A 22741-nucleotide genomic window follows, 5' to 3' on the forward strand; every position below is an offset into this window, starting at 1 on the left:
CACACACACACACACACACACACACACATCCCTACTGAAAAAGAAGTGCTCTTAATTGTATTGAATGTGCACTTGCAGTGTACTTCAAATCTTAAACGTATATTTTCAGTAGCCTATTTCACGACTATGATTCTGAACACACTTAAGGAATTGTAATACTTACAAACTAAGTAATTGTACAAACTAAGTGTAACTGTAGCATATTATTCAATATTACATTTAAAGTACATTTTAAATTACAATTACAACTGAGTACACATTTGAATAGAAATGACATTAAAGTATATTTTAGTTTACCACAAATGATTGTCAGTATTTCAGCAGCACATATTTCAAATGCAATAGAAATAATTATAAAATACATACTTAAGTGGGTCAAAAGCACTTTTAAGTTGAACTAATTGCATTTAATATAAATTTATACTACAATACATTTTCAAATAATTGCAAAAAAAACCCATGCAATTAAGTGCCGAAAACACTGCATTCAGTTCGCACTTAAGTATACTCTTCTAAAGTATATTATTATTATTATTATTATTTTCCACAAGAGATGCCATATGTTTGTGTGCCAAAGCAATCATGTGTGAAGTTCTTGCTGTTAAAACATATTCTCATTTTCTGGCATACACACATTTGTGCTATCCAACATTTTCACGCCAGTCCGCTCTTGGCATTGTGCTGTTTCAGCATACTGTCCATATGGAAGATTTATTACAAAACAGGACAAATCTGTGACATTTTAGCTTACGTGAACATTTTACATGACTCATATCTGGACACTTAATAAGTATAAAAACTGAAACGTGAAAGGGCAAAATCAAAGGACAACTGATATGGGGAAAATATGAGGGTAGTGAAAGGAGAACGAGAGAGAGAGAGAGAGAGAGAGAGAGAGAGAGAGAGAGAGAGAGAGAGAGAGAGATAGGTGCATGTTAATCACTGCTCTCTCTCTCTCTCACTCTCTCACTCTCTCACACACACACACACACACACCCACACACAGAGTTATGGGCTCTTTCTCAGAGCACAAGGGCAGATAATAGATTCTGTGACTCGCATTAATCAAGGGTCACTGGTCGCAGGGACAGGAAATGACAGCTAATCAAACACCCAGCCTCATTCACTCCACTTCACACACACACATACACACACACTGGAGGCAGAGGGTTTGTTTATTATCCCTCCTCTGAGACGCTGGAGCTGCTTGCTCATTCTGTGAAAAGAGTGTTTCCCGCTATAATGTGTTTGTGTTAATAGACTGCATCGTGCCATCTCAGGCTAAATGAATATTTTGTAATATGTAAATTAGGGGTATAATTATGTCTTCAGAAACAGTAACAGGGTGGATGGCAACAGAGTTGAGTTCAATTGGAGATTTCAATGTTATACAAGTAAAAATTGCCTCTTAACCTTCTGGTGTTCCTCACAGTCAAAAGTGACCGGACACCTGAAGATGAAACTTTGTTTTCCTCCTGTAAAATCAATGTCACTTACTTTTGTTTCAATACTATTTTTTATTTTGTGTTTTGAGATAGCTGTATGGTACTTATTCATATTTATGCCATAATTATGGTCCATTTTGCCCCCCCCCCAAAAAAAATGCAGTATTTTAGATTAAACGGGTGGTATAATGCCTTTTCACAAGATGTAAAATAAGTCTCTGATGTCACCAGAGTGTGTATGTGAAGTTTTAGCTCAAAATACCCCACAGATATTTTTGTAGGCCTATAGCATGCTAAAGTCACTTTTTGAGGGTGAGCAAAAACGCACCGTTTTTGTGTCTGTCCCTTTAAATGCAAATGAGCTGCTGCTCCGAGGGCGGAGCTTCAAGAGCCCGCGCGTAATCAGCTCCTATTACCTCACACAGACACACACTGAAAATTTAGAAAACTTTTAGCCTTTTATGTTCAAACCGAAGTCAGAAAGATGGAGAGACTCAAGAAGAAGTGACAACATGTAGACAACATTTCTGAATGGTTAGTTGATGAATTTATGTAGCTTATGTGTCATTATCTTCTAGTCATTGATTAGCATATTCTGTCTTGATAATCTATAAATCGCGTTCCGGGGGCGGGGTTTATGTAAATTTTAGGGTTAGTGATGTCACTAACCCTTTGTAGTCCTTAAAATGCAATTTCTTTAAAAGAACATATCTCCATTTGCTTTGAACTTTGAGCGTTGTAACTTTGCTCTGTTTATGCATGTTTAAACAGCAACATTACACACTAACTAAAGTTAGAAAAGTCAAATCATAATCAAACACCAATATAGAGATCCCTCTGAAATCCAATTTTTGAAGGCAGATTAGCGCCATCTGGTGAGAGAAAAGACAGAAAATCATGTAATTTTACGGTGTTACCACTAGATGCCTGTATAGCTCTCTATAGAGAGGTTTGTGAATTCCCTAGTAGTTTTTTAGACAAAATTCCTTAATTACTACAAACTAATACTTAAAGTGACACTGAAGACTGGAGTAATGATGCTGAAAATTCAGCTTTGATCACAGGATTAAATGACATTTTACTATATATTCACATAGAAAACAGTTATTTTAAATTGGAATAATATTTCACAATATTACTGCCTTTACAGTATTTTTGATAAAATAATTTACATCCTAAAAAACAGATTTCAAACTAGCTTCAAAGGCTCCATAATGACATCTAAAGATATAAGAGCCTTACTGTTAAACAAGCACATATTTAAAGACTACAATGATTATTAAACATGGAAAACTATAGACTGAAGGCAGCATTTTGTGTAACGGGAGGGTTATCGGTGTCACAGGTTAATTAAAGGTCAGTAGATTGTTTTTTTACTATAGTAAAAAGTTTTTACTGTCATTTAGAAGTAGAAGTTTTTACTATAATTTCCCCCCTGTTTGACAGTTTTCATGTTGTTTTCCCGCAGGTGATGGCTGAGGCGGATCTCCTATCCACACCCCATAATATTCAGATCAGCGAGGTGAGCTGTGACTCATTCCGGATCACCTGGGAAACGGCCCCTGACGACACGTCACGACTGACGCATTACTTCATCGACCTGAGCCGTAAAGAAGGCAGCGAGCCCAACCGCTTCAAGCACAGAGTCAGTATTATACTCTTATTCGGCTGTTTAGATCTTACATTTAGATTTTCCTCACAGCCCTTATTTACTGTCACACAACCAGGCCCAGTGGAATTGGTCAACTTATTACGAATTGTCACAAGAACAATCCCCTCAGAACAATCTGGTGTTAAACAAGGACACAATAGTGAGGACTCGTGATTCACAACATTGGACCCTGTCGACATTCATTGAATGAAAAACACTGAGACTATATAGAAACTATTACTTTTAATAAACTATTTTAATTAGATTTTTTACCAAGCAATTGAACCCAGAATATTTAATTAACCCTTGTATTAGGTTCACATTCTAGGTGCAATTTCTATGAAGGGGGGCAAAATGACTCTAATTAGATTTAATACAATTCATTATGAAAAACAACATCCGTGTCTGGTTTAAGACATGCTTTTTAAATAATGGAGCAAATACCAGTAAATTGACGAGCGCAAACCTTAGTAAATCACCTTGCGTGCTTCATTTAAATACTTTAGTCCCATTAATTTTGCGTCTGAAAGGGAAACTCTCAAATGCATATGCAATTAGATCAAAAATAACCCTGTCCACTCCTTTTCAGCGCTAATTTATCTCTGCGTCTTTAGTAAATCCTGACAGTAGGTATTTAACGTCAAAAGAGGGTTTGCGCTGGAGCAAGCTGTAAATCTGGCCCTTTGAATAGGCCTATTATAAACAGTTTTGGTGTCACGTTTTGATGAAGATGATGATGAGGTGAGGCGAAGTGGATCTTTTAGCAGCTTAAACATTTATTCAATAACATGAAAAGTACGATATCCAATACAGAAGCAAACGAAACAGTGTGCGTAAAACAATGCATGGCGCTCGCAACATGATCATAAGTTCAGTTCTCAGTGAAATTAGCATGCATGATGAACTATTAAAAATGAATGCCTTGCACATTTTCTTTGGATAAAACATCTCCCAAATGTAAAAACGTAGCCGTGAATACCCTAATTTCGGGTATGTGCAGCTGCCATAAACCATGAAATATCCAGGTCAGATTGACCAGCAAACCTAGTTTTGTAATTTAATATGTACATTCTACAATAATTTGCAGGCATGTTCATAACCCTGAATGGGGAAAAAGGTTTTTTTAAAAATCAAGAAAAACATCATAGGTTAATCAGTAACTCAAACTGAACCACAACATAATAAAAGGGTTAGAAGACATATTTTGAATTTCCATGTTTATTTTGAAGTGCTTTCTGCCTGAGTAAGGTTAAATTAAGGACAAATGTAAAAAGCATGCACTGGAGAGGCAGATGGTGTGTGAAGGAGGGTGGCTGTAGGTGTGCTGGTAATGAGCACATCTGACAGGCCCTTCAGGGGTTACTGCGATGGTCACGCAGGAGAACGAGAAACCTGACCAGACTCTGCTGTGAGCGGATAATGACCAGGACATGTTTCCTCCCGATAAACACCTGAATCGCAGGCCAGACACCCTTTACCAAACAACAGGAAAAACACACACAATTAGGATATTGCTTTGCAAAGAAATCTAATTTAGTACACTAGTTCTTTTTGGGGAATTATGCACCTATATATTATTTGTGTGTATTTATAATTTTTATAAATACAATTGCATATAAAAATCTGCAACAGCGTTCTAAAGAAACACCTTTTGTAATCTAAAATAATTGTGTCCCTCAATCCCAGGCCAACCAGCCCTTTAAAACAATAAAACATAAATAAAATTACGATATTTCTTTGCAAAAAATCTAATTTAGCATCATACACCTATTCATAAATGTTATAAATGTTAAAAAAATGTTTTACATTTTTATTTATTTGTTTGTTTGTTTTTTGTTTGTTTGTTTATTGGTGAGTCCTCACCACTTGTACATGAAAATCTGCAATAGCGTTTTAAAAAACTATTAATATCTAAAATAGTCCAACCCGCCCTTAAAAAAAAAAAATTATATATATATATATATATATATATATATATATATATATATATATATATATATATATATGTGTGTATGTATGTAAATATATATAATTAGGATATTGCAATTTAGTACACTAGTAATCTGGGGCATCATGCTCTTGATTGATTGATTGATTGATTGATTGATTGATTGATTGATTGATTGATTGATTGATTGATTGATTGATTGATTGAAATCTGCACATAGATTTTATCTAAAATAATTGTGTAACACTTTTATCAAAAATTCAAATCATTTTCTTGAAAGCTGCATTCAAAGTCCACTTGACAAATTCAAAAAAGACCACACGTGTAAGACTCCCATTGTCAGTGTATTGTGCTGTTTTGCAGCTTTAGATGATTCTGAGCTGTCAGTCAGAACTGAACAGTGTTGGGCCAAGTTATTTCTAAAGTAATGTGATAGAATATTGTGTTCAAAAATAACTAATTGCATTACTTAGTTACTTTTTATAGAACGCAATATGTTACTTTTGCATTCCTTTTTCTTACGTCGGCTGGGCTTGCTGGTTTAAAATAAATAAATAAATAAATAAACACAAAAACAACAAAAGTTATATTTTTAGTACATGTAAACGCCCTTTCAAACCAAAGGTGACATGAATAAGCCTCAGGCTGAAGGAGATGCTAATGCGCTCAAACCTTTCAGCTGTGCTCCCATTCTGGATTGCAGAAGAAAGTTCAACACTCTTCAGCATTAAAACACAAATGTGATGTTTATCTAAAGTCATTTTTGCTTATTAGTGAGGTTGAATTGGATCATTGAAGGTGTGCAGCAAAGACACTGGTTAATAAAGTGAGATTAAATACATAAAGTATATTTGTGTAATTTAACATTGAATTATTGCAGGTTTGTGTAATATTCTCAGTTTGTAATGCATACAGTAAGCAGCTGTCTGTCAATAAATGGCAAAACAAAGTAACTTGCGCTACTTTTGTGAATTTAACTCTTTCCACGCCATTGATGGAATTTCCTATGTTGTCGCTGTTATACGGTAGGGGGCGCTATTACACATCTTCTGAAAGAGTACTGAATCTCCGGACCAAAAAACACAGGTGAAGAAGAAGCAGAAACCAGGATAACATATGTAATCATATGCATATGTAAAATAACGCGATCATCAACATTAAACAGCATATAAATCAAAACTGCCTAATGTTACAGAATGAAATGCCGACCCAGGACGAGCTTTAGGACTGTGAAGCTTCAGGGGTGTTGATGGACTCGATCTACTCCATCTGTGTTTTGATCATCTTTCTGAATCCGATCTGGATGTAATCTTTGACAAAAACGCGTTTTTCTCAACTTTTTGCTCAAAATGTAGCTTTTTTTGGGAAACTTACCCTCTTACCCATAGACTGTAAAAAAATATGGACGACGCCCCTTCGCTCTCTTACATTGGTGAGAAGTAAAGCCGCCAGTGTCCCGACATGGCGCTGACATCTTGGGGTCTGAGTCTGCGCAGTAGCGATCTCGGGACCAGACCTGCGCAGTCGTGAGCAGGAATTAAAGCCACGAAATCAACGCTCCGCCCTCACTCTCGATGTGAAATAATTAATTATAGAAATTTAGATATTAAATTTAAAGCTCCAATCTCCTCAGTCCTCCAAAGATCCCGAAAAAATGTCCGTTGGTGCTTCAGTGACTACTTCGCTCAGATAACCTGTCAATCACAGCTGTCAATCATGACGTCACACCACCGTTTTTATAGCATCACGTAACTAACTAAAAACAAACTTATTTTAAAAACAAACACTTGAATTTACATCAGCGTGATAAAACTACTACAGTAAATGACAAAAAACCACCTTCGGAAAAAAGATATTTGAAGTGTAATTAAATTGTTTAGTTGGTCTCAAGTCCCGTTGAATAACACGGGGAGGCGGGGCTTATGACCTATACTAGGACCAGCCACCAGGGGGCGATCGAGACGTTTTGGCTTGACTTTTCAGGGCTTGTGCGGCACGCTTGCTCTTACCCATTCAAGTGTCGATAAAAAAAGAATGCATGAAGCTAGAATAAAACAGAAAACTTTTAAAACTTTTTTTTGTTTAAAAGCAGAGGCTCTTTTCTTTCTTTTGATATATTGCATGTTCAGATATTCATACAGATAAAAGATAATATTCTTGAGGCCATGAAATTTTTGTGAAAATGATCATAAACGCTGACGTGGCAACTTAAAAATAAATAAAAAATGCTGGCAGGGGAAGAGTAAAAGTAATGCGTTACTTTACTAGTTACTCAAAAAAGTAATCTGATTACTTTACTCACATTACTTGTAATGTGTTAGCTCCAACACTGGAACTAAGTAAATGTATAACTTCATTGTGTTCAGTTTTTCAAATTCTTGCTGACAAATTAAAGCAATAATGTAGGAGTATTGCTATCTCTTGCACTCGATGGTCGCCAGAAATAAACTGCTGCTGAAATTACATCTGATTTTGCCAGGGCTCTAATATTTCCTGTGCGAGTGGCAGGAAAGGACTTTCATAAGGGGTTGCTATGGTTATTGGCCCTCTGAGCATTTCATAATTGGTTCTGCTTGTCAAAAACTCGAGCCTCCACAACAAGTGTAATTAGCTGTGATAGAGCTCTTAAATGTGAGAGGAAATACGTTACGCTTTAGTGAAGTTTGAAAATGTCTTTCACCTTTGACCGAGTCGTCAGAAAACACTGACAATGTTAAATCTGCAGATGTTATATTCTCATAGATTTTACTATTGTTTCACTGCTTAGACAATTAGTGTTTCCCATGATTCATTTTATAGGTAACCTGATAAAATGTTATAAGTGATGATTGTCTAAGCAGTGAAGCAATTGTAAAATTTGATGAGAAGATAACATCTGCAGATTTAACATCCAGTTTGTATCTTTATTACCAAACTTTGTTTTGTATCGACACTATAAATAAATTATTAGGCAATACTGTAGATTCAATTTTTTTTATTTTTTTTTATAAACAAATGACTCTTAAATATGTACACACACACACGGGCGAATGACATATATACGTGAAAACCATCCCAAAAGCTCTAAAATATGTACACACACACCATGGTGAATCAGAGTAAGACAAAAACACATTTAGAAAGAAGGATTAATGATGTAATGTCTCATTATTTATTTTTTTAATTTTGAACAAAAAGTGTACCTTAAATATTTCTATTTAGCTTTCAGTTATTTTTATTTCAGTTTTAGCAATTTTAGTACTTCAACTTACAGCTTTCGAGTTTTCTAATATTTATATTTACTTTTATTTCAGCTTTATTTCAATGAACAAAACATATTTTTTGGTTTTAGATAACAATAACAACACTGTAACTAGTTAATCAATAATAAGCTGACTTGCTAGTGACTGACCCCGTGTGTCCATTAATGATCCAGTCATAGTCCCATCACCAATTGTCCATAAAAATATTTCTTGAAGTATTTCTTGTCCAATATTGATGTTTCAGCTTGTGTTTCAGAGTCGTGTTTCAGTCTCTTGACACCCGCTCTGGGTAAGTTACAGTTCTGCTGGCTCAGGAGGCTTGAGGCTTCCTTCACAATTCACTCTTGACAAGCCGTTTTGCACCTTTTCTTTTCAACACGCTTTTTTTAACCCAGCTGACTGAGCAGATTTAAAACATCATCCCGAACACAACAATCTCACGCAGAAACATGCGCCTTGTTGCTATGAAACAAATGACAAGTGAAATAAATAGGTCCTATCTTGCACTCAGCGCAATTGACTTTGTACACAACGCATGTATCATTCCTATTTTGCACCCGACGCACAGCGGACTTTTCCCTCCACAGACGCCAACGGTAAATTAGGGAATGAACTTGCGCTCCCGGGGACGGTTCAGTGAAAAGAGGAGGCGTGTTCCAGCGCAAACGTTCCCTGGTGCTATTTTGCAGTTTCAGAAAACAATTCCGCCACTGACCAGGAAAAACCTAGTCTAAAGTCAGGGGCGCGTTGCGCATGTTATTTAAATGCTATTTTAAGGGCGCATGCTTGTCCATAATGTAGCGTGTGCACAACGCGCATACACTTTCCTTCTCTCATCTACACACAGACGCAGCAGTTTTCATTTTTAGAATATATACATACATTATTACAAGGAAAAATATTCCACACGAGGGAAATCATTGTTCTGTCTATGAAGATGTGAAAAAATAGGCATAAATCTAGCTTACACATTTACCCAAATTATTATACGCCTGTTTAACCGAAGCTAATTTGGGTGGGTTTCTCCATCCCCAGTGTCACTTCTCTGTGTTTTACGGCCCTGACGAGAACATCGGTCTCCTCGGCTGTGAACCGCTCCTGGCAAATCCGCCATTATAATAGCAATCCGCCATGGAACAAGCACGCCTGCTCTTAAAGGGAATGTGAGATGACGCTCTGATGGGTTTATTTCACGTTACGCCCAAACCACACCTATGAATAATGAAGCTACTTCAGACCAACCCATTTTAGGCCCCGTTTACACGAGAACGCTCGCGGATGAAAACGTAAAAATATTTTATCAGATGTGCCTTTCGTTTAGACGGCGACGACGTTTTGGGGGCTTAAAAACGCAAAAAAGTGAAACCACCCTCCAGAGTGGAAATCTTAAAAATGCTCCACCGTCGCGTTCCAGTCTAAATGGTAAAAACGCAAAAGTCTGCTAGACAGTGAAGGTTGTATGCAGGCGCGTGGACTTCGTGTTGTTGTGTGGCAGTGCTTCACATTGCCACCTAGCCGCCTGGAGTGCATACTACATCGAATTTCACACACTTTTGCGTCACCAGATGCATGCAGATCCCCCCCCCCCCCCATAACGCTCGTCTAAATGAAGTTTCATGTAACAAAGTTCGGGAGGAGCACGTTCAGGTAATCAACCAATCAGCACAAGAGGAAGCTGGTATAAATAAAGCCTTTCCTCACCTTCTGTCTCACGACAAGTTTCTCAGCATCCCTCCACCACCCCATCACCTCACACTCGGCTGGGTCTACCCCAGTATAAGGGGGGAGTACTCTGGGTTCGGGCCAAATTCCGAGCTCGGAGCCCTCCCCTGGACAGCAAGCCAAATACGCATAAATACTACATCAGATTCCATGTACGTGTGAACTCGTGAAATGCAGAATAAAAAGTGATAACGCAACGCCACTTTTGCGTTTTCTCTTCAGATCGTTTCCGTGTAAACATAGCCTTAGATTTGCGTCGGGCGCAAGAGTCATTTATCCCGCCGGTATAATAGCAACAGCGCCCGAGATCCGCCCACAAAGTTACTTGCGTTTCGCGCTTGATACTTGCGTTTCAGATCGTTAAAATAAGGCCCATATATGTTTTAAATATCCAACATGTTTGACCTTCTCTGGCTGGATTGAATCATAATCTGAAGATGAAAAAATTTGAGCTCTGTCAGCTCAAATCTGCACACTGGCTCTAGACTGTAAATTGTGGCTAAAAAAGTCTGAGCTAAAGTTGTGTAATGTAATTATTTACATCGATATGGTTTGGAATTGGAAAAATGCGCTTAAAATAATTATGTATACAGTCTACATGTTTATATAATGCCATAATGTTATAGTAATTTTGTGCTACACTGTAAAAAATTATATGTAAAACAAAGACTATTGGAGTATGTTTTACAAGAAAATACTATTTCAATCTTTCTATTATATTTCATGTTCAATTCAGTGTGTTACTTGCCATTTCTTTGTAACTATTTGTGAAATTTACTAGTAATTTCTTAGTGAAATATTTTTCACTGTAGTTTTCTGCATCTGGTATATCCGTAATATGTAATGTTAAATTCGACATGAAATGGAAGTTGCGATAGCCTTTTCTCCCTATCCGGCTTCTTAAACAAGAACAAATGTGGGCGGGGCGGAGGGGAAGATCTTCTGATTAAAATATTTATGAGGGCACATCAATTTATAAATAAAAATAAATAAATAAATCAGATTTTTAATTAATTATAATAATAAAAAAAAATTACTTAAAGCTGCAGTCTGTAACTTTTTTGGGTTAAAAATTATTCAAAATAATTTTTTTGAGCAAGTACATAACCAGCCGGTGTTCAAAACTCTCTGCTTGCCGTAGCTCGATTCAGAACGGTAAGCTTGTAATAATGTGGTACTGGTGGATTTCCGCGGGAAATTCGAGCATGTCTTTGCGTCATTACGTCACATCTGTCCACATAAAGAAGGAGTCTCGGCTAGTAGACTATGAGTGTGAGGATGGTGGAGGTGGAGATTTATAGCCTTTTCTCAAAGCACTTGATATAATTAAACTTATCAATTTGATGGCGGGTCCAGAAAGGTTCAAACGACAATCGCCAGTGACAACTGGAGATTCACACGTTGAAAGACTTCGGAGTGGCTACAGTAAAAAAGAGACCTCAACCGGCCCATGCGAAAACAAGGACAAATATTGGATGTTACTCACTTGTTCAGATGACATATTCCAGTGAAAATTCTTATGTTGGTCATACTTCAAAAAGTTGAATATGTGATTGCGAATGCCAGTATCCACACCGGCGCAGCGACTGACAGCCGCACATCCTCCTTAAAACATTGGTTTCGTCCGCGCTGTGCCGTGCCGAGGCACAACACACATAAAGTTGATAATTCCACGAATAACTGCAATTGCAGATTTCGAACAGAGATGGCGACAAAGAGGAAAAACTACGGACTGCAGCTTTAATTATTACTTTACTTAAAATTGTAACAAAATTATTACCCCCCCCCCCCAATTTTGATTTCATGGTGAATTTAAGGCTGCAGGGGTCGAACAAACAAAAACAGTCGACTCTTGAAAACCCATGGTTGGTTATTCTTCTCTTGAGAGCAGAACAAACAGCAGAACTCCGTAGGCTAAGAAATCTGACGGCGCCCTCTGGTGTTTGTCTTTTCAGGATGTTCCCACCAAGCTTGTGGCTAAAGCAGGACCTTTGCCGATGTCTGTGAGAGGCCACTGGTTCCTGAGCCCTCGGACGGAGTATTGTGTGGCAGTGCAGACCGCCATCAGACAGCCTGACGGAGACTATCAAGTGTCTGAGTGGAGCCAAGTGGTGGAGTTCTGCACCGGGGGTAAGCAGAGACGGGCTAACTGATGTTTAAAGGTGCTGTATGTAACTTTTTTACTCTACTAAAGCATAAAAATACCATAATATGTTCGCATATATTAAACATGCTAAGTTCATGTACTCGTTTCTCTGAAAACACTTCTACAGCCAGTTATTTTACTTATTATTTTACACATTCCGTGTTGTCAGTTGTTTTTTGTTTTTGTCTGTGTGACTCCGCCCACTGCCAGTTCAGCCAATAGTATTTTGACACCTCGGGATGCCAGTTGGCGGGAAACACAGTGTATCGCAGCCGTGGAAACAGGCAAACAAACTGGTCAGAGATGGCAGATTCTACACAACCTAAAAAGCCTCGATATCCATCTAAAAATCTCTATGAACGAGAGCATATTAAAATGTGGATAAATCAACTCATTAACCTACAGTGTGTAAGTCTCCTCAGCTTTCGTTGTCAATTGCGCTCGTTCCTGTTGCGTGTCCTCAAACTGGTAACCCGCGTCTTTTAGGAGGAGGGGGAAACAACGATCTCCAATATTTTGAATTCGGACTGCAGTACCTATTTCAGCCACTAGCTGTCATTCTTACATACAGCACCTTTAAATGTGTGTAATGTTTTCAGTGTTACAAGGCTTTCATCAGAGACAACTGTAAAGATACTAGGATCTTAAAGGGCACCTATTATGCAAAATTCACTTTTACATGGTGTTTGAACATAAATGTGTGTTGGCAGTGTGTGAGCAAAACCACCCTAGAATGATAAAAATCCAATAAATCATAAGCACTGTCTCAGAACACCCTGTTCTAGATTTCCCTCACTGTGACGTAGAAATGAGCTAAGCCGCACCGACGTGATTTGATTGACATCTGGTTTTGGCATAGACCCCGCCCTCGGTGATCTGTTCTGCACACCATCGCCATTATGTTTCGACGACAGCCGGTAATGAAGTGTAGGTGTTCTTCTGTGGGATGTAAGAATGGACATACTAGTCTTCACTGACATCAGAGCCACTGAAAACGCAGCGGATGGATTTTATTTATGAAGAAAAGGCACCACTTAAACTTCCTAAATACGAGATTCATTTTCTGACTGACTGTTTAGTGAACGAGGGTCAAAGTTAATCCTAGAGTGTGGATCGTTGCCTACAGTTCGCGATCCAACGTCACCTCCAGAAGAAGTAAGTGTATTTTAGGATTTTTGAGCAAATCGATGTCAGCAAGTTCAACAACAAATGCGTCTAAAGCTATTTATTGTCGTCGTCGTCAAAGGATGTCTCGACAAACAACGTCAGACAGTTTTATGTCACGTAGGCAATTTTTTGCAGCATTTACAAATGTAAATAAATTAAGGTCTGCTCTATCTCCATAGACAGTAGGCTATATAAACGTCTATCTCCCTCCACTTAAGAAAAAAATAAAAAAAAATCGTTTGTACTTAACAGTAGTGTGTGTGTGTGTGTGTGTGTGTGTGTAGTTTCAAAAAATTGCGCGAACGTTATCACAGTTCGTGTGTGTGTGTGTGTTGCACATCCATAATGGCAAAAGGGACGCGATTAAAACTTTGTAAGTACAGAAAGGTATCAAATAACCATTCCGAGACGTTTAGTCCAATCTCATTCGTGTTTACTCTGTGCCGGAGTCTCTTCATCATCTGGGTCCAGCAGCAGGGCGGGGATATGCAGCTCATTTACATTTAAAGTGGTACACACAAAACAGCTCTTTTTAAAACAGGCCCCAAAAATGACGTTTTCAAATGGTTAAAATAAAGTAACTGCGGCGTATTTTGTGCTGAAACTTCACAAATGCATTCTGGGGACACCCAAGACCAATATTACATCTTCTAAAAAGGGGCATAATAGGTGCCCTTTAAAAAGAGTAAACACTGTGACTCTGTGGTGCTTTCAAATCATTTGTCTGTTTGTTTCAAGTGGTACTCACTGCAGAGTCAAATGACGACCAGCTCCTCCTCTCTGGAGCTCTAGCGAGGAGGGGCTACACGTAAGCTCCGCCCATTTGCTCTGCAGTGAGCAGCTTCTGGTTGTTTGAGCAGCACAGCAACAGGCTCAACCAATAGCGTAAGTTTGGGGGAGGGGCTAAGTTTGTCCAAGCAATGGCTAACAGTTGGAGGCTTGGGAAATCTGTTCAGAAACAATTGTAATAGAGGGTATGCATTGACATCACTTTCCCGCTGGATCACACTCCCTCAGCCGGACTGAGTGGCAGAAGAGCTGCTGAGTGACTGGAGTTAATAGGGGAAACTGTGAAAACACGAGTAGAACAAACTATTATCAGTTTAAACTAAAGGTTGGACTCGATATAGTGTTCCTTACAACCTACCAAAGATCCAATGATCCACGGATATTGACATGCAGCCAGGAATTGTTTCCTGACATTGATATGAGCCTGATTTCAACACCGGGGTAATACATAAAGCAAATTTGCCTGTGAACGCTTTATATAAATACAATATAGGCAGATCTAAATCCAGGTGATCACTTATATCAGTGTTATATATTTCATCATATCGTCCAGCACTTAAACTTGTATAGTTTTTTTGTCAGTGTTTATTTAAAAACATCCAATTATGCAGAATATACGCTGGTAAATATTTAATTGATGAGTTGTCAATATAATAGGCTAGATAGGGTATGATATTACCCCAAATTCAGCATAATGAGACAAAATTATAACTGCAAATCCAGTTGTTTCTATGAATCGCAGCAATCCATTTGCTTCTCTGTTCTGTAGCTTTCGGCAGTCTGTAAAAATATACCTCAGATTTCTTGTCAAATCTATTTGATCAGTCAATCTCAAAGCTCTTTCCCGTTTTAGATGTTTTGTGTGTTTCACGCTGAAAACCAATGCTGCCACTCAGTCTTTTTGCCACTCAGTCAGTGTGTCCGCAGTCACTCCGGCCGGTGTGACGTCACACGCATATACCCTATATCTGCACCAGAGGCACAGAAATGACACACTGCAGCAGAAGCACTTATGTTATACTCATAAATCATGGTTGTTAATGTGTTTTGTGCAGATTATGCCATGGATCATCTCCAGCAGCTGTTAGATAAAGCTCAGGCCGCTGCTGGGCGGCCGCTCAGGTTCTCCGTGTTTTACCGCAATCAGAGTCCTGAATACTTCCAGTATGTGAGGTTAGTGTCATTGATACTGCTTTCTACATATATCTTTCCCTTGACAGCTCTGACTCCATTGATTTTTGATCTGCCGCTAGTCTTCGGGATTTGAGTCTTTGACAAAAACGTGATTTTCTCAGCTTTTTGTTCAAAATGTTGCTTTTTTTTTATTAATTTTGTTTGTTTGTTTTGTGAGGGTCTGAGGGTCTGTTCTTTCTTTTAACAAATTGCATGTTCAGATATTCGTACAACAAAATATTCTGGGGACCAAGAAAATTTTGACGGGGAAAGAGATAAAAAGTTGCTTAAAACTGACATTCACGTCTGGCTTCATTCTGGACTGCACTTAGGTCGTGTCTGAATCCACTTTTGCTAGTTTAATGACGGGAAAAATGGTTGGCGCATCCGACGCATGGACTAAAAGGGTTTTCTCTATTCTCTTAGGGCCTTTTCACACCTGCCTTGTTTGGTCCAGATTTTCGGACTTTTCATTTTGGTCCGAATCAAAATTACAGGTGTGAATCCTCCCCCGGACTACGGTCTGCACCAAACAGACCAAATTTGGTCCGACGAAAAGAGGTAGTCTCGGTCCGGATCAAACTGAACAAAGGTTTGTTTCTAGTGTGAACGCATTTTCTGTATGGTTTGGACTTTCAGACCGTTTACTGGAGGTTCCGGTGGTTCCTGCGTAGCCAAAACAACTGAAGAAGAATATCTATGTGCAGATCTGTCAGTACTGCCCACCCCGTTTCTTCCAGCTGCGCGCGTGTCACAAACACACACACACACACACACACACACACTTGTCCTGCGTCCTGCCGGCGACGATAAAATGTTTGCACAACGAGAATGTTCATTTGGCGAATGTGAACTAGCCTCGAGTATAGTCGATGCTGCAGGTCGTAGTGCTGTAATAATATCAGTGCAGCGGCAACGATATGCGTCTGTTCATTCATTCTTGTCAAAGTTACCCGCCGAACTGACAACACGCTGACTTCAGACGCACATCCGTTCACAAACCAATCAATGTCAAGATGCAGCCCACAGAGATGATGACGACAGGACGCAAGTGTGTCATGTAAAGTTCTTTAGTGCGCTCGCATAATTGCAATGTGAAACCAAACCAAAACTAACAGAATGTATAAAATGTATCAGAACATGACCTTTGGTTCGGACTTTCAGGTGTGAAAACGCCCTTAATGAGTAATGGGTGTGTTTTGGGCTTTATGTTGAATAAACCAATCAGAGTCTCTTCTCCCATTCCTTTTAAAAGCCAGTTGCGCTCGTGCCATGGCGGATTTGCTATTTATATGGTGGAATTTGATAGTGAAAAGACTGAACGCGTCTCCAGAGAGGAAACAGATCTGCTCGTGCGCGAGGATAAAGCTGTGTGTGTGTGTGTGAGGTTAAAGCTCAAGCAGACCATCTACAGGACAAGCCAGATTCCACCATATCTTTATGTAAACAATAATAATCTTTTACATTGTAATCATTTTATTTTTTATATTTGGCATGTCTGTGTGCTGCTGCGCGTCCCTGTGCGTGTAATAAGCAGAGTTTGTGTGTGTGTGTGTGTGTGTGTGTGTGTGTGTGATAAGCACGCGAGTGTACGCGTGTTGTGGACCCGCCTATAGGCTCACATTACTAATGCGCTCTTTAAATAACAAAGAAATACTGCTCCATTGACTTTAGAGCAGGTTTCAGTTGGTCAATGGCACAGTCTATTTCAGTTCCTCAAAACAGCAACGCCCCAACAATGCGCCAGAACACACACCTCGTTTTCAGACCAGCAGCACATGAGCGCACAGATGGGTGCAAATGCATTTTCTATTTAAACAATGTGGCGCAGGACGTGAAAATGAAAACTGCGTCGGGCTGAAACTAGCAAAACACACTTGCGCCGCGTCTGCCGCTACAGTGGACCGGGTGTATGATCGGGCCCATAAGGTCTAGCTAGTTAGCATGGCCCTGTTAGCACTTGCTGGTAGATGCTATATCTAGATTTTTAGATGTACAAAGTTTTATATTTGGTCCCTCCATTCTTGAAAGCTTTCATTAAAACTACAGACGACAAAACTTCAGCGAGTGCTTCTAATAAACAGAACATTATCGTCCATTGGTGTGAACGCTAATATAGTTATCATTATTATAATTTTTGGCCCTTATTTTTTTCACATTGAATATCCTGTTTTACTGAATACATCACATTTTGAGAGTAAAATGGGTTGCAAATGTGTGATGAAATTGAAGTAGCGGCAGATATTTTCTTCCATATTATGATGAACATCCGATTGAAAGGAATTATTAACAAAAAAAAGGCAGCGGGGAGTGTGTTCTGTGCAACGGTTGACTGAACGGAGGCAGATCTGAATGCAGTGGATTAGACAGTCACAGTTTAAGCAGACTAGATGATTGGAGTTCAGTATGGAAGCTTGTTTCTGCCACAGAATAAAACATTTTAAAAGATAATTGCAACTTTATATCACGCAATTCTGACTTTATTTTTCAGAATTGTGAGATAAAAAGTCGCAATTACCTTTTTTCTTTTTTATTCTGTGGCGGAGACAAGCTTCCATAGTTCAGCATACGTCACCTGAGAGAAGTCTGTCGTCTCACTGGAAGACTGAGTTATGACATTTTTACAAACTAGAACAAAAAATAAAACATATGCACTAGGGGTGTAACACTGCACAAACATGATGGTTCGGTAAGAACCTCGTTTTTTAAAATCATGGTTTTGTACAACAGGGGGTGGAAAACTAAACACAAAATTGCTTCTTTTTTCTTCTTTTTTATTAAACAGTGGTTTATTGAACAAATTGTGTCTCTTTAAATAAATTCAATTATAACTAACATTTTCTTAATGATAACAAGATATATCTCAGCTAATGCTGTAAACTATATATAGGGAGCCCTTTCTTTCACATTACTAATATTAAAGGTTACAATTAACGACAGAGCCCAAAATATTAAATTCAGTTGCTATGAATTGTTTAGATTGTATTTTTTTACAAAAAAAACATGTAAACTGCACATAAGGGAGGTTTTGCATTAACTTCTCCAATTCAATGTTTTGAAATATAATCATTTACACAGTTACTGTCATATCTTGTTTTCATGACAAATGTATTTAACATATATTAAAATAATGAAGACATTAACAGGTAAAGTAAGTGAATATAATAAGCTAATATAGTGCATGTATAAAGAAAAAATCATTTCTCTAGTGAACTAACATGCTGTGGACACTAAATGACTTGCCTGAGGTAAATGTTCTGTGAGATATTATTCTCAAGCTGTTTTATTGATGTGTTTCTGCATTTGAAACACCAGTCGAGAGATTGCAAAGCATATCTTTGCATAGTTGTGCTGCATCTCAATTCGCTCTCTTATACCACACCACCACACTCATACCGCATTTTCCTTGTGTTTGTAGTTCTGAACTGAATCTTCCTCCAAAGCGCAATGGGTTGTGGGCAATATTAGCTTTTATAGTGAGCACGGATCCACACTTTGGAAATAGTAGAACATCCGGGGACTTCTGGCATACTCTCTTCAACATACTATGCTTTGGGACACATTTTTTCTAATTTCACATACTCTTTAGGATGGACAGTATGGACATTGAGACGTCGGGATAGTCTCTTCTTCCTCTTCTGCACTTTTTCAACGCCCCCCACTTCTGGATTGTAGTGTGGATCGTCTGCGACTGATTGTATTCGTTGTCTGACTGTATGCACCAAACCATGACTTCCGTACCGTGACCCCTAATATGCACTGATAATAAGATCAATAAACATGCATTGTGTAAGAAAGGGTGAATTTTCATTTCATGCCGACTTTAGTGTTGGATTATTGATTATTCTCTCTCCATAGATCAGAGTGTGGAGGAGCAATGCTCCCATCTTTCAAAGACAACAGTGAATTTTTTTGTAAACAATTATTATACTTGGCCTATATAATTCCTAAAAAAGTGGGTTGATGACTTGATGACCATGGGGAAATGTGGGTCCCATGGCCAAATGAGTTGAGAACCACTGTTATAAAGCTATTCAAAACATCTTTCAATGTAAATTGCGATAATCGTAATAAATAATCCTAATTACAATTTCTAAGGAATAATCGACAATTATGATTTTGGTGATAATCGTGCAGCCCTTGCACCCCTAATACGCACAGATAAATTGTTCACAATATGCATTCTGTAAAAAAAGGGTGAATTTTCATTTCATGCCGACTTCAGTTTTGACATTTATGATTTAGTGTTGTATTATTGATTATTCTCTCTCCGTAGATCAGAGTGTGGAGGAGCAATGCTCCCGTCTTTCAAAGACAACAGTGGAAGTCACGGCTCGCCGATCAACGGAAAGCTACGCGGCGTCTTCCTCAGCTGCAACACCGAGTTCGACACCGGCCTCCCTCCGAAAGACTCCCCGTACGGGCCTTTACGCTTCCAGATCTCTGCCGAACGTCTCCTCAACCCGAGCACAAACCTCTACTTCGCTGACTTCTACTGCATGTACACAGCGTACCACTATGTGGTGCTGGTGCTGGCCCCTGCTGGATCGGAGGGGGACGACTTCTGCAAGACCCGGCTTCCACGACTGGACCTAACAGCCAATCCCTTCCTGACGTACACGGCCGGAGACGTTCCCGTGTTCTGTCACGCCAGCGATGTGATTCTGGAGGTGTTGTTCACAGAGCCTTTGCTCCTGGAGAACGGGATCCTGGCTCAGATCAGTGGCCGTCCGCAACTCATGAGCCTCTCCACTGCCAACGCCAAAAAAGACCCGAGCTGTAAGGTGTGCAATATCAGCGTGGGACGCTAAAAAAATATTGTTGGTTTAACTTAAAAAAGTAAGTTACCTGGTTGCCTTAAAATGTTGAGTTGATTGAAATTCAAAATTTTAGTTAATGCAATGAAGGGTTTATTTTAATCAATAGAAACGCAAAATATGATGTAATCTGAACCACATTCCTTATCTAAATTGATTTGACAAAAGATAAAAAGTTGTGATAACAAATAATGAAAGTATTTTTTACAGCGTGTGAATGCATGCTGTCATATAAAGTGCAACCGGAAAGAAATGGACCATCACTTGCTGTGATTTGGAAATGGACATTATCATCAGAAGCCGGACAAACATTCACACTGTGGGATTTGTTTTGGAACATGCCAAAGGTTTTCACAAAAACAGGAAAGAATAAATGAGAACTGAATGAGGTCTTGGTCTGATAGACTCGTCGCCACTCGTTATGAAACCGAGCCATAAGGCCTGTGAGTCAACGGCTCAGAGCTTAAAGGGACAGCTCACCCAAAAAGGGTTCATCTTTTACTCATCATGTCTTTTATTGAAAGTCTTTTGAGGCCATGTGATAACTTGTATGAGTCAGTCTCAGCTATAAATCCACTTCTTTAAAGTAATAGTTCACCCAAAAAATGAAAATTATCCCATGATTTACTCACCCTCAAGTCATCCTATGTGTATATGACTTTCTTCTTTCAGCCAAACACAATAAGAGTTATATTAATATCCTGACTCTTCCCAGCTTTAGTGAATAGAGTTTGACAGACATTAGCAGATTTATAATGGGAGTGAATGGTACCTGAGATTTTGAAGCCCAAAAAAGTGCATCCATCCATCATAAAAGTAATCCATACGACCCAAGGGGGTTATTAAAGGCCTTCTGAAGCCAAGCGTCGGGTCAGGGGTCACTCTTCGGCCAGATCTACGTACTGCCGTTACCTGAAGCCATTGATTATAGTTTATAAAGTTACAAATATGGATATTTTTCTTACAAAAACGCATGGCTTCTCTTCAGAAGGCCTTTATTAACCACCTAGAGTCGTATGGATTATTTTTATGATGGATGGATGCGTTTCTTTGGGCTTCAAAATCTCAGGCACCATTCACTCCCATTATAAATCTGGGAAGAGCCAGGATATTAATATAACTCTTATTGTGTTTGGCTGAAAGAAGAAAGTCATATACACATAGGATGGCTTGAGGGAGAGTAAATTATAAGATCATTTTCATTTTTGGGTGAGCTAACCCTTTAAGACTAATCGTGTAAATCATATCTAATGAATTATGTAAGTGATTCTCTTTATTTTTATATTAAGTTATTTGAGGTGTCAGAGTCTAATCCCTGGTTTTGAACCATCTGTAATCAATATGAATCTCATGAGTATTTGTGTCTGTTGAAATATATATAAATGTTAAATTAATTGTACAGAATGCTTTAACAAAATAAATAAATAAAACACTTCTGAAACTTTCTGCATGTTATTTTTGCAAGTTGTTTGTGTGAGAATGAATGTATTTCAGTTCAGCTCTCAACAAGGACAGTAGTCATTATGGAACAAAATATTGGAAAAAGCTTATTAAAATGTGGTACTCGTTAACTCGCTAAATTTTTTAGCAGTGATTTTGACAGATTACACAAATAGTGATGCATTGTAACTTTTTAACTGTAATTCTCACTCATGTCCACTTGGTGGCGAGTGCGCTCTTGTTGACTATCAAGGTCAATGAATCGTCGTTCTGTGGTTGAATCACTGATTAAGCGATTAATTGAGAGACGTGATGTGGATTTCGGTAAGTAGGACTGTATATTTCAACATATTTTTTTGTTCATTCATGTTTATTTCGTTCTGCAACGTAGTAAAGAGGACGAAATTAATCGCGTTTGCTCGCTTGAACTCAGGCGTTAGCCTAACGCGCCACATCAAAAAGCGCCAAAAACGGTATTTATTGTTTGAATTTTGTGATAAAATACACCGAATTTGAAAGTTGAGACTTTGTTTCATATCACAACTTGTGATATGACATATCACAAAGCTGCGATTTATTGGACAAACATTCATGATGAAACCTGAAAAGTGACGCACAGTCTCTGTTCAACTTTCTCTTCAATAAATAAATGCATAATAGCCTATTGTCCTGTAAGTTCGTGAATAAAAATGAAAATGTGTACAAAAACCGAGCCTATTAAAATGGCTTATTATCATTAAAATGTGAACATTAAAATGACCGGTAGGATAATTATAGATTATGACGGAATATTCATGACCCTGTCTGTCAAAATGGCGCGATCTTCACATTTCTTTGCTTCTGAGTCACGTGGCAAAGCAGTGGCGGAGAATAAATGGATAAAGCATATCAAATGCAGTAAAAAACAAGTGGAAAACAGCCTGAAATATATTTAAAGCTTTAGGCTATATATTAAATTAATGTCAGTTTATATTCCATAATGTGAGCCATCAAATCAATGATGTGGATTCCAAAACCTCTATGGTAATATTTGATAACTGAGAGCGTCTTCATGTAATCTGATCAGGACTGATTATGAACAGGCCATTTATAATCAGTCTGAACCATGGTCTGAACAAACACTAATCTCTCTGTCTGTCTGTCTGATAAGAGCAGGATTTATCAGCACCTTTAAAACTCTCACATGAAGGAAATCAATTTC

The 22741-nt window shown here is 38.5% G+C and overlaps 1 protein-coding gene across 1 annotated transcript in view; it reads left to right on the forward strand.

The window, feature by feature from the left end:
* The window catches only part of phyhip (phytanoyl-CoA 2-hydroxylase interacting protein), a 22571-nt gene extending 1807 nt beyond the window's left edge, over nucleotides 1–20764 (forward strand). Inside the window, exons 2-6 of the mRNA XM_081349972.1 lie at nucleotides 2914–3090; nucleotides 11964–12138; nucleotides 15166–15283; nucleotides 19560–20122; nucleotides 20311–20764. Of these exons, the coding sequence (XP_081206098.1) occupies nucleotides 2917–3090; nucleotides 11964–12138; nucleotides 15166–15283; nucleotides 19560–20094 (1002 nt within the window). The 5' untranslated portion in view covers nucleotides 2914–2916 and the 3' untranslated portion in view covers nucleotides 20095–20122; nucleotides 20311–20764. The remainder of the gene's footprint in view (nucleotides 1–2913; nucleotides 3091–11963; nucleotides 12139–15165; nucleotides 15284–19559; nucleotides 20123–20310) is intronic.
* The last annotated feature ends 1977 nt before the right edge of the window (nucleotides 20765–22741 follow it).

The sequence above is a fragment of the Scardinius erythrophthalmus genome (assembly GCF_964197995.2).
Source record: "Scardinius erythrophthalmus genome assembly, chromosome: 20".
In the NCBI taxonomy this organism is placed as follows: Eukaryota; Metazoa; Chordata; class Actinopteri; order Cypriniformes; family Leuciscidae; genus Scardinius; species Scardinius erythrophthalmus.